Source organism: Myxocyprinus asiaticus, chromosome 16 (genome assembly GCF_019703515.2).
Source record: "Myxocyprinus asiaticus isolate MX2 ecotype Aquarium Trade chromosome 16, UBuf_Myxa_2, whole genome shotgun sequence".
Classification (NCBI taxonomy): Eukaryota; Metazoa; Chordata; class Actinopteri; order Cypriniformes; family Catostomidae; genus Myxocyprinus; species Myxocyprinus asiaticus.
This window is the reverse complement of record NC_059359.1, coordinates 36583548-36596076: the sequence shown is the minus strand read 5'-3', so window position 1 is coordinate 36596076 and position 12529 is coordinate 36583548. Positions and strand designations below refer to the sequence as shown.

At 39.2% G+C, this 12529-nt stretch overlaps 1 protein-coding gene across 1 annotated transcript in view; it reads right to left on the bottom strand.

Moving 5' to 3' along the window:
* The window catches only part of dnah5 (dynein, axonemal, heavy chain 5), a 234836-nt gene that overhangs the window by 113570 nt on the left and 108737 nt on the right, over positions 1-12529 (bottom strand). Inside the window, exons 45-48 of the mRNA XM_051720100.1 lie at positions 10108-10312; positions 9029-9171; positions 7883-8017; positions 2855-2977 (exon numbers count right to left, since the gene is read on the bottom strand). Coding sequence (XP_051576060.1) covers positions 2855-2977; positions 7883-8017; positions 9029-9171; positions 10108-10312 — 606 coding nt within the window. The remainder of the gene's footprint in view (positions 1-2854; positions 2978-7882; positions 8018-9028; positions 9172-10107; positions 10313-12529) is intronic.

The following is a 12529-nucleotide window of genomic DNA, read 5'->3' as shown; positions in this document are numbered from 1 at the left end:
TGAAATGGCCTTTTAATTTATACTATGTGGGCTACATTCCTGTCTTTGTCATTCAGTAGACATCAGCAGTCATGCACTAGGAAATACAATGGCAAGAAAAAGTATGTGAACCCTTTGGTATTAGCTGGTGTTCTGCGTTAATTGGTCATAAAATGTGATCCCATCTTCATCAAGATCACAAGTATATGCAAACACAATGTGCTTAAGCTAACAACACACAAACAATTTTTCATATCTTGAACACATCCCATTAAGCATTCACAGTGCTGGGAAAAAGTTAGTGAAACCTTGGTTGAGGTTATTGCTGCCAAAGGAGGATCGACCAGTTATTAAATCCAAGTGTTTTTGGTATCTGCGAATTAGACCTGCACAACGTTTAGAAGGAATTTTGGACCATTCTTCCTTACAGAAGAACTGATTATGCTCAGCCATATTCTCGGGATGCCTGATGTGAACCAATCTCTTGAGGTCATTTCTAAGCATCTCTATTGGGTTAAGGTCTGGGCTCTGTCTGGGGCACTCCGAAAGGTGGATTTTCTTTTTTTGAAGCCATTCTGTAGCGGAATTACTTAGATGTTTAGGTTAATTGTCCTGCTGCATCTCCCAACTTCCACTGAGCTTCAGCTGGAACACAGTCATTATCATGTAAGATATCTTGATAAACTTGGGAATTAATTTTTCCCTCGATGATGGCAAGCGTTTCAGGCCCCGAAGCAGCAAAGCAGCCCCAAATCATGATGCTCCCTCCATTGTACTTCCCCATTGGGATGATGTTTTCATGTTGGTATGCGGTGCCCTTTTTATATCAAACATAGTGCTGCGTGTTCTTCTTAGTTTCATTAGTCCACAAAACATTTTCCCAGTAGTGTTGTGCAGTGTCAAGGTGGTCTTTGTCAAACTTCAGGCACACAGCAATGGTTTAGTTGGAAAGCAATGGCTTCCTTTGTGGTGTCCTGCCATGGAAACCATGCCTGATTAATGTTTCTGTATAGTAGATTCATGAACAGAGATGTTAACCAGTCCCAATGATTACTTCAAGTCTTAACTTTCAATCTAGGGTTCTTTTTTTCCGCATTGAGCATTCTGCAGTGTGTCCCTTGAGTCATCTTGGCTGGACGGCCACTTCTAGTTAGAGGAGCCACAGTACTAAATTGTCTCCATTTATAGACAATTTGTCTTACTGTGAACAGAGGAATATCTAAGCTCTTCGGGATAACTTTGTAACCCTTTCCAGCTTTATACAAATCAACAATTCTTGATCATAAGTCTTCTGAGATATCTTTTTTTGCAAGACATGGGCTGCATAAGCAGATGTTTCTTGTAAATAGCAAACTCAAAATGTTTGAATACATTTTTATAAGTCAAAGTAGCTCTAACCCTGCACCCACACCTCCAATATTGTTTCATTAATTGGATGTCAGGTTTTCCAACTCCTGACTCTAATTAGCTTTTGTTGATGTCATTAGCCTAGGGGTTCACATATTTTTTCCAACCTATACTGTGAATGTTTAAATTATGTTTTCAATATGTACAAGAACAATACAATACTCTTTGTGTTATTAGATAAAACTGATTGTGTTTGGTCTTTATAATAACTTGAAGATGATGATCAAAACAAATTTTAAGACAGATTTATACACACAGTAAATGCAGGTAATTCTTTCCACTGTATATGTTATACATTATTCTCCCTAGTACCATTCAAGCATATTAGTTGACTGATGAGTGTGCCTGTGTGTGTGCACGTGTGTGTTTGCTCAACAAGGTGAAACAAATTCTGGCTACGACATTGGGGGGTGCTACAGCTGCATGCAGACCGAGATGCGTTTTTTTTTTTTTCTTGATTTTTTTTTCTTTCTAATGCCATGGACTCGGCTGCACTCTGAAAGGCTTGAGTCCATGACAAGTCCAAGCCAGCAGCCATATCACCCTGCAGCTCTCGCCTGGTCACCCACTGAAGCTAAGCAGGGTTGAGTCTGGTCAGTACCTGGATGGGAGACCTCCAGGGGAAAATTCAGGTTGCTGTTGGAAAAGGTGTTAGTGAGGCCAGCAGGGGGTACTCACCCTGTGGTCAGTGTGGGTCCTAATGTCCTAATATAGTGACAGGGACACTATACTGTAAAATGGCACTGTCTTTCAGATGAGACATTAAACTGAGGTCCTGACTCTTTGTGGTCATTAAAAATCTCAGGGCACTTCTTATAAAGAGTAGTGGTGTGACACTGGTGTCCTGGCCAAATTCCCCCCATTGGCCCTTATCAATCATGGCCTCCTAATAATCCCCATCCATGAATTGGCTCTATCACTCTCCTCTCTACCAATAGCTGGTGTGTGGTGAGTGTACTGGTGCCCTATGGCTGCTGTTGCATCATCCAGGTGGATGCTGCACACTGGTGGTGGTTGAGGAGAGTCCCCAGGTCACAATGTAAAGTGATTTGAGTGTAGTGTCAGAAAAGCACTATATACAGTTGTGCTCAAATGTTTGCATACCCTGGCAGAAATTGTTACATTTTGGCATTGATTTTGAAAATATGACTGATCATGCAAAAAAAACTTTTATTTAAGGATAGTGATAATATGAAGCCATTTATTACATAGTTGTTTGGCACCTTTTTAAATCATAATGATAACAGAAATCACACAAATGGCCTTGATCAAAAGTTTAAAAAAGACAGTAATGTTGTAACATTGATTGTTGAAATGTAACGTTCATTCATTCATTCAAGTCCATGTCCATTTAAATTTGGACTTGAGACCGGACTCGAGTCCCAGTCCAAACTCGAGTACCTCAACTCTATTTTGCAGCTAAACAAAACCAACTATTTATGCAGCAAAAATGCCTGCTATTTCTTACCTGATCACCCCACTCATTGATCACAGGCATGTTGATGTCATCAATAAAGATGGACATTTTCTTCCCTGCTGGAGGGCCGTAAGTGGTTCCCATTCGCTTGTCGACATAACTCTCCACGGAGCGCTGTAAAGTCACCAACACAGAAGCAAATCACAGACATGCGGATTGCTTACAAACACATCCAACAGCAACCCATAAATGACAAAGCACAGATGAGATTCGAAACAAAATGCAATAGTCAATAAAAAAGCAGCAAGTATGATGAAAACATTAGCCAGATTAAATAACCCTTTCACATCTGAGCCTGAGGACCTAAGCATGCATTCAGTTCCATGTGGGTTGATTGGTGTAACATTTGCCCTATAGATTTGGCCAAATGATGACACTTTCAATTAAGCTGTGTATATTTATTACATTATAAAGGTGCTGACTGCATTATTAAAGGAATATTCCAGGTTCAATACAAGTTAAGCTCGACAGCATTTGTGGCATAATATTGATTACCACAAAAATAATTTTGACTTGCCCTCCTTTTCTATAAAAAAGCAAAAATCTGGGTTACAGTTAGACTGCTATTAACAATGGAGGTTAATGGGGCCAATCTATAAATGTTAAAATACTCACTATTTCAAAAGTATAGCCACAAGATGCTAAAATAACTTACTAACCATTTGTGTAAAGTTATAGCCAATTTTATAACTTTGTTGCCATGACGACGCAATGTCAACAAACCCTAAAACCCTCAAAACGAGGGTTTTAGATAGACTCAAGATGGCGCCGAGTATGGCTGCTGCGTTGCGATCTCCGACACAACACTGTAGTGTTTTGTTTGTTTTGTTTACAATTCTTATGTTTTTTGTACTGGATGTTGTCTGCCTTATTGTCTACGACAGACAAACACTTTTGGACATTGGTTCAGCAATTACACACCACAAACCAGACTTCAAATTCCTCAATGCTGACCTGCTGTTTACAAACACGCCAGCAGAGCCCTTTGTCTGGGCTGCCCGGCCACGGAAAAGCAGGAGGAAAAGAGGAAACAGAGCCGGCGTTCTCATCAGAGTAAGACGCCACGCAAATCGACCCCCGCTACCCACTATTCTACTGGCAAATGTTCAGTCTCTGGATAACAAGCTCTGCGAGCTGAAAGCGCAGATCTCTTTCCAACGAGAGACGAGGGACTGCTGCATTATCTGCCAAACAGAAACTTGGATGTCTACTGAGATTCCAGATTCAGCTATTGAACCCGCTATTTTATGATCAACAAATCCTGGTGTGATCAGAGGAACGTACATTCTATCAAGTCTTTCTGCTCTCCTGATCTGGAATTTCTCATGCTTCTGTGTCGACCATTCTGGCTACCGAGGGAATTCACAGCGGTCATTATCACTGCTGTGTACATCCCACCACAGGCCGACACAGACCGGGCACTCAAGGAACTGTACGGGATCATAAGCAAGCAGGAAACCGCGCACCCTGAGGCCACGTTCATTGTGACCAGGGACTTTAATAAAGCCAGTTTCAAATCAGTCGCACCAAAATACCACCAACATATTAGTTTTAACACATGAGGGGACCGGGTTTTGGACCATTGCTACTCTCCCTTCCAGGACGGCTACAAATCCCTCCCCCGCCCACCACTTGGCAAATCAGACCACTCTTCCATTCTGCTTCTGCCCGCTTACAGGCAGAAACTGAAACAGGAAGCACCCACCCTCAGAACGATGGTCGGACCAATCAGACTCTATGCTACAAGACTGTTTTGATCACGCAGACTGGGAGATGTTCCGGTCCGCCTCTGATGACGACATCAAGCTTTACGCTGATAGCGTAACGTGTTTCATCAGAAAGTGCGTACAGGACGTCGTTCCGACCAGAACGATACGGATCTATCCGAACCAGAAACCTTGGATTAATAGCGATGTTCCCGCAGCACTTGATGCATGGACCTCCGCTTTTAATTCCGGGAACGCGGAGGAGCATAAACAAGCCAGTTATGCAAGCCAGTTATATCAGATCAGCAAATCGTCAGTACAGGAACAAGATTGAAGGACAGTTTAACACCACCAACTCTAGAAGCATGTGGCAGGGAATTAACATCATCCCGGACTTTAAAGGGAATAAAAACTCCACCGTGAACACCGCTGCCTCTCTCCCGGATGAGCTAAATACTTTTTATGCTCGTTTTGAGGGAAATAACACCGCCCTCACAGAGAGAGCTCTCGCGACCGAAGCTACAGAGGTTAGTTCTCTCTCTGTCTCTGTAGCGGATGTAACCCGATCCTTCCGACGGCTGAATATCCGCAAAGCCACGGGTCCAGATGGCATTCTGGGCCACATCATCAGAGCGTGCACAAACCAAATGGCTGGTGTTTTTATGGACATTTTCAACCTTTCCCTCTCTTTGTCTGTAGTCCCCACATGCTTTAAAATGTCCACCATTGTGCCTGTTCCAAAGCAATCCAAAATAACGTGTTTAAATGACTGGCGTCCTGTTGCTCTGACCCCCATCATCAGCAAATTCTTTGAGAGACTAATCAGAGATTACATCTGCTCTGTGCTGCCTCCCTCACTCGACCCATTGCAGTTTGCTTACCGCAACAACCACTCCACTAACGATGCCATTGCATCTACAATACACACTGCTCTCTCCAACCTGGAAAAAAAGAACACTTATGTGAGAATGCTGTTTGTAGACTACAGCTCAGCATTCAACACCATAGTGCCCTCCAAGCTTGATGAGAAACTCCGGGCTCTGGGCTTAAACAGCTCGCTGTGCAGCTGGATCCTGGACTTCCTGTCAAGCAGACACCAGGTGGTTAGAATAGGCAGCAACATCTCCTCATCACTGACCCTCAACACTGGAGTCCCGCAGGGCTGTGTTCTCAGCCCACTCCTGTATTCCCTGTACACACATGACTGTGTGGTAACACACAGCTCCAGTGCCATCATTAAGTTTGCTGATGATACGACGGTGGTAGGTCTGATCGCTGACAATGATGAAACAGCCTACAGAGAGGAGGTGCACACTCTGACACACTGGTGTCAGGAGCACAACCTCTCCCTCAACGTCAGTAAGACAAAGAGCTTCTGGTGGACTTCAGGAGAAGGCTCATCAGTGCCTCTTCTTCCTGAGATGGCTGAGGAAGTTTGGAATGAACCGCCACATCCTCACACGTTTCTACACCTGCACTGTAGAGAGCATCCTGACTGGCTGCATCTCCGCCTGGTACAGCAATAGCACCGCCCACAACCGCAAAGCACTGCAAAGGGTGGTGCGAACTGCCAGACACATCATCGGAGGTGAGCTTCCCTCCCTCCAGGACATATATACCAGGCGGTGTGTGAAAAAAGCTCGGAGGATCATCAGAGACTCCAGCCACCCGAGCCATGGGCTGTTCTCACTGCTACCATCAGGCAGGCGGTATCGCAGCATCAGGACCCGCACCAGCCGACTTCATGACAGCTTCTTCCCCCAAGCAATCAGACTTTTGAACTCTTGATCTCCCACGATCAAAATACATCAGCACTGCACTTTATTACTCTTATATCTCACACCGGACTGTCATAAATTATATTATTATTATATTATATTCTCTCTTAACAACTTACTATCAACTGACAGCCTGAATGTCAATACAGTACAATACAACCTACTGTACATTCTATATATACTATATATATTGTATAATGTGTATTCTATATTGTGTGCATTGTATACTGTACATTGTATGTTATTATTTGTATATTGTGTTGTGTGTAATTATGTGTATATTAGATTTTAAACTGTGTTGTAAATCTGATGTTTATTGTAAATTGTCTCATCACTGTCATGACTACTATGTTGCTCGGAACTGCACCCAAGAATTTCACACACTACTGCACTTGTGTATATGGTTGTGTGACAATAAAAGTGATTTGATTTGATTTGATTTGATTTTGATTTGAAACCCTTAAATGACTGTAAAAATAATCATTTAAACAACTCAAAACAGTTCAAATAATACATGAGTTTTAACAGAGGAAATTAATGTAAGTGCTTTTAGAAAATTACGAGCTTCACATTTCTGCCTTTAAACCCTCCAAAAATTGGTTCCATTCACTTCCATTGTAAGTGACTCACTGTAACCATGATTTTTTTTTTTTTTTTTTAAGAAAAGGGGGGATGAGTCGAAATAATTTTTTGTGGTAATCAACATTGTCACAAATGCTATTGATTTATCTTCACTTGTATTAAACCCAGAATATCCCTTTAAGGTATTAAGAATGCCTTACTGACATTGTCTTCTGTTATATGTTCCCATAAATAAGCTAATTGTAACTTAAGTCATCATACATTGTAATACTTGACTATATATTGTTCATCTTTTAAATACTATAATCCATTATAACACATGATAACATGAAACCAGATTTTATGGCAAGGCTCTCTAGAATACTTGATTGCAATTAGTCAATTGCAGCCTTCTGTAGTCAAATATTTTTGTGTAATGAGCGCTAACCTGTATAACTGTCTGTTGTCCCAGGCAACCGATTGTTTTTAACATAAATCAGTATTTCATTTGCATTTATGTTTTTATTTGCTAAGTAGGCATGCAATAAGCAGAATAATATACAGTCAGCCAGACACTGTCTAAAAAAATAAAATAAAAATAATTTTAAAAAAAACACTACCTGAGGATGATACAAGACACAACACTTATTTTGATATTATGACTGGCTGACCGTACAATATCCCTTACATATAATGCATGAAACCATGTGTTTAAAATACTCTAATATAATACTATAATATATATTTATTATTTCTAATTATTACAATGTTTTATAACCATGGTTGCAATTATTTTGCATTATAAATGTATTATAACACATAAATAATGAATGTTTAATGCATTATACATGCAGACTTCATATTTATAGAAGAAAAACAAATATTTTACTTAATACCATAACAGTATTTGCCAGGTTTCACCCAAAAAGGGGAAAAAGAAAAAGAGGAATGAGGGAAAGGCAGTCTTCAGGTACCTGAAACATTAAAGGTGTGGTGGCGGAGGAGAAATTGAGGCTCTTGGCAGTGTGGGACTCTGGGTCATATTTTGACAAGTAGCCTTTGATGATGACAGTTTTGGCAGTGCCCTGCTCTCCTATCAAAAGCACAGCCTGAAACACATGAAGAAAACACGAGTAGACTCCAGAGAGGGCGGCCATCTGTCCTTGTGCACAGCTAATCATAGTGCTGGCAGCACAGGAAAAGTCTTGATGACAAACAAATTAGCTGTCCATTTTAAACAAGCCTCACTCAGTGAAATCAATAAGGCAGCGCTGCAGGTGTCATTGTTGAGAAGCGACACTAGACAACAGACTTCTCTGATCTGCCGAGTACTTTGCAAAAAGAAAAAGTCTTTTGAGACAAATGCAAAGGGTTTTAGCATATAACCAGCAATTGCAGTCCAATTCAATAAGACACAGAAAGCAGAGGTTTCTGAATAAAGCTTTAAAGGAATAGTTTTTTAAAAAAACTGTTTGTAAAAAAAAATTACAATTCTGTCATCATTTACTCACTCTAATGTTGTTCCACAGGAAACACATGTTAAAGAATGTACTGGCCACTCTTTTCCACGTAAAATTCCCTTGACTTGGGCTGTCAAGTCTCAAAATGCCAAAAAATCACCATAAAGCCTCATAAAAGTAGTCCATACAACCCATGCTCTATTTTCCAAGTTTTTCAAATGTTATTCACTGATAATCTTCTGCCAAACATCTTACATTTTAGTATTAAAGTCGTATGAACAACAAAAGTAGTGCATTCTCGTGACCAAACATCATGATGTCAAACCTAACACAGCACTTCTAATGGCATTTTGTATTTGAGAGCAACAGCAGATTTTCAGTGAACTACAACTTAAATTTTGTTCTATTCCTCAGAACAGCTATCATATGGCTTTAGAAGACTTGGAATATGGACTACTTTGTAATAATTTTGTGGTGCTTTTTGTCATTTTTGAGCATAACAGCATGACAACATTTCTGCTTCTGTGTTCCATAGAATTAAAAAAAGTTATACGGTTTGGAATAACATGATGCTGAGTAAATAATTACGGAATTTTCACTTTTGGGAGAGCTTTAAAACCAAAATACTTTATTTTTATTCAATTTAATTAATAGACTCACCTTGCCCTGCTTTGCAATGGTCTGGATAAGGAAGTCAGTGCGAACATTGTCAACATTGGGCACCAGTATGGAGCTGTAATCTGGCGTTGAGTCAAATGGGTAGATGTACTCTTCCACTCTGGTATTCCAGTGAATCCATTGACCTGTGAAAACACATTCATTAAAATTCCATAATTAAACAGTGTTATTAGGCTGAGCTCTGACTGACAGGTGAAGTATTGGTATGAAAATGCAAGTGCTGGGAATGTTATTTTGTTTAGGCATGAATAAAGCCAATTAAAAGCAAAAATTTGAATTGCAAAGTGCATAAGACAAAGTTCCCAAATGAGATGTTATTTTATTTTATTTTATTTTTTTTTAAGTAATGCGTGCAAATAATATGAATATTTAAAAATGACCCTGAACTTGTAAACTTTTGGGTCTAAGCTATTTTGCTTCAAGCTGTAAAAACAATCTATAACATAAGTAAGCCTGGAATTACTTACATTGTGGTCCATCAAATATTTTATCAACACTCCTTGCAATCAAAACTCACATTAAAAGAAAATGTCTGGAGTCTCCAATTTGTGTGTGGCAGTACAGTTTTCCATAAAACAGACTTCAACAAATATGTACTTGAATTATTTTTTTTTTATTTTAATTTTAATTTATGTTTTATTTTTTAGGGGTAGTGGGTAATTAGGGGGTTTAGACCCCCAAACTCGATAATTTGTATCCTGCCAATATCACCTTTCTTGTTTTATATGGTCACCCTGTTTAATTTATTTTTTATTAATTTGGGTGAGCGCCTTGTCAGTTTGCCAGGCACAAAGTGGGACACTGTCTACAAATGCAAGACTTGTACTGACATAGAGTGAGAGTATTTTACCAACGTGCTCTTGTTCAGAGGAACAAGCTATAGTTACTGTTACTTAACATCTCCAAGGATTCTCCCTGCCATTTACCAATTGGAAAAGTTATCTGAAAATTGCTTTATTTATACATTTGGGGACTAGCAATTTTAGACAAAGATCAATAGAGGTAGACATTTCTAGACTGATGTGTCAAAATAATGAAAACAAAAAAAGAGTGTTAGATACCATCATTAGTGATGTAATAGTCGAACATAGTGTCCTCGCTGTGGGCCGGGATGTCGGGAAGGTCCAAGTGGATGTTTTCATGGTGACGGAGCCAGCTCTCCAACTTAATTCGATCATCCAGTTCCAGGAGGGCTCCCACACTCCACATCAGAGCAAAGACATACAGACGCTCCATGTGCTCTTGAGAGAGCTCTCCTCCCTGCTCCTGAGTTACATCATCAAATACATCATCAAAGATCTGCCCAAGCTCACAGGGCTAAAAAACTGTTCTTGTGTTCATAAACCCAGAGAACAGAAATTATACATTATTGAATACACCAAAAGTAATAAAAAATAAAAAATAATAAATAAAATCTAACCCTTTGTTGGTCCATTTTAACATTGCCATACAATGAACTTTGTTCAAAACATGCTTATCTTACAAAATCTTAACCATGCACCACCAGTTGGGTTTCCATCTACGTATTTTTACACGTATACGCTCGCTTGAGGTGGATAATTTTTTTATTCGATAAGAAGAAATTAACATTAACTATGATGAAAACACATTTACCAAATAAACTCCTATTGGATTTATTAGGAATACAAGATGCACATCAAAAAAAGTCATGTGACTGAATAACTGGACTAACCAGCGGATCAATCATCACATCTAAAATGTTGCTCTGATCATGATCCTGAAATAATGGTGTCTAGAAAATCCAAAGCCTGCATAGAGTTTGCAGAGCAAATAATTCTAATACAAACTTGAATTGTGCCGAAGAGCAGATTTATTGACACTTCTGAAAATATATTATAGATCCAAAAAGGAATGCACACACATAGTGCTCCCAGAACTGTGTGACACGCTGTCACTCCCAGACATGAGACAAAGTTTACAGTGTTTTTGTCTGTGTGCTCTAAACCACTAGTATTTTATATATTTATTTATTTATTTATTTTTTTTATTTTTTTCCTTTTCTCCCTAATTTGGAATGCCCAATTCCCAATGTTTTTTTTTTTTTTTTAAGTCCTCATGGTCGCGTAGTGATTTGCCTCAATCCGGGTGGCGGAGGACGAATCCCAGTTGCCTCCGCGTCTGAGACCACCAGCCCGTGCATCTTATCACGTGGCTTGTTGAGCGCGTAAGACATAGTGCGTGTGGAGGCTTCACGCCATCCACCGCAGCATCCATGCTCAACTCACCACATGCCCCACTGAGAACGAACCACATTATAGCGACCACGAGGAAGTTACCCCAGGTGACTCCACCCTCCCTAGCAACTGGGCCAATTTGGTTGCTTAGGAAGCCTGGCTGGAGTCACTCAGCACGCCCTGGGATTCGACCTAGCGAACTCCAGGGATGGTAGCCAGCGTATTTTACCACTGAGCTACCCAGGCCCCGACCACTAGTATTTTATTAATAAAAGAGTCACAGTGGCTACAACTTCTCCGGAAGTGACTATTTTGCTCTATTGGGGTTATAGAGATATCTTGTAAATATAGGGACAATAGTTATAGGGTAAATATTTTCAACTTGGGCAAACACTTTTGAGACAGCAAGGTACTTTTTGAGTAACATATTAAGATAATATTATTCAAACCACTTCAGAAAAGTGTTAACCATTTTCAATCACATTTTGGCATTTTATAACATTTCTATAACATCTTTATAACAAGTATTCTATAAACAAATCTCCATTGTGATTGGATCAGTCAATGTGAGCCCACTTTGAACAATTTTCTGAATAAATCTATTCGCCCCACTTAATAAAATCAATGTGGTTTTTAGGGGTCTTTAGCCCTGCAACAGGGAGGATTTTTACCCAAATATCATCCATTCATTTAATGGCCAGCTATAAAAAAATAAAAATAAATAATTAAAAAACGTTTGATTTAATCACCTTAAACAAAACTGAAAATGGAAAAAAGATAATTTCAGGTATTCTCATTAGCTACATAAATTTGCAACATTTTAAAAAATATTAAATATTAGATCAAATTACCTCGAAAATCAAACTTTAGACATTGCATATCAGATATTAATTTAAAATTAAAAGGAGATCATGTATGATTAATTTAGATATGTGGATATCTGTTTTGTTTCAGATCAAGGTTTTATTTAGCAATTAACAGAAAATAAACAGCTACAAAAATCTGGGTTAATGAGGACAAAATCTTTTGAAAGTACATGAACGTACCACATAAACAATAAGTGTTCTAAAGGTAATTCATTTAAATATACTTTAAGAAAAATAATAAGATATTTTATAGTGGATATATGATGGAAAACCAGATTGTCTTTGTTCTTTTGAGACTCCAATTTGATGGCATCTCTAATGTTCCCCACACAAAGCTTCCTCCCCAGTCCACACATTGAAACTTAGCTACAAAAAATGGTCATTAGGAATGTGTCTTCCCTAAGGCCAAAGTATACTTCAGG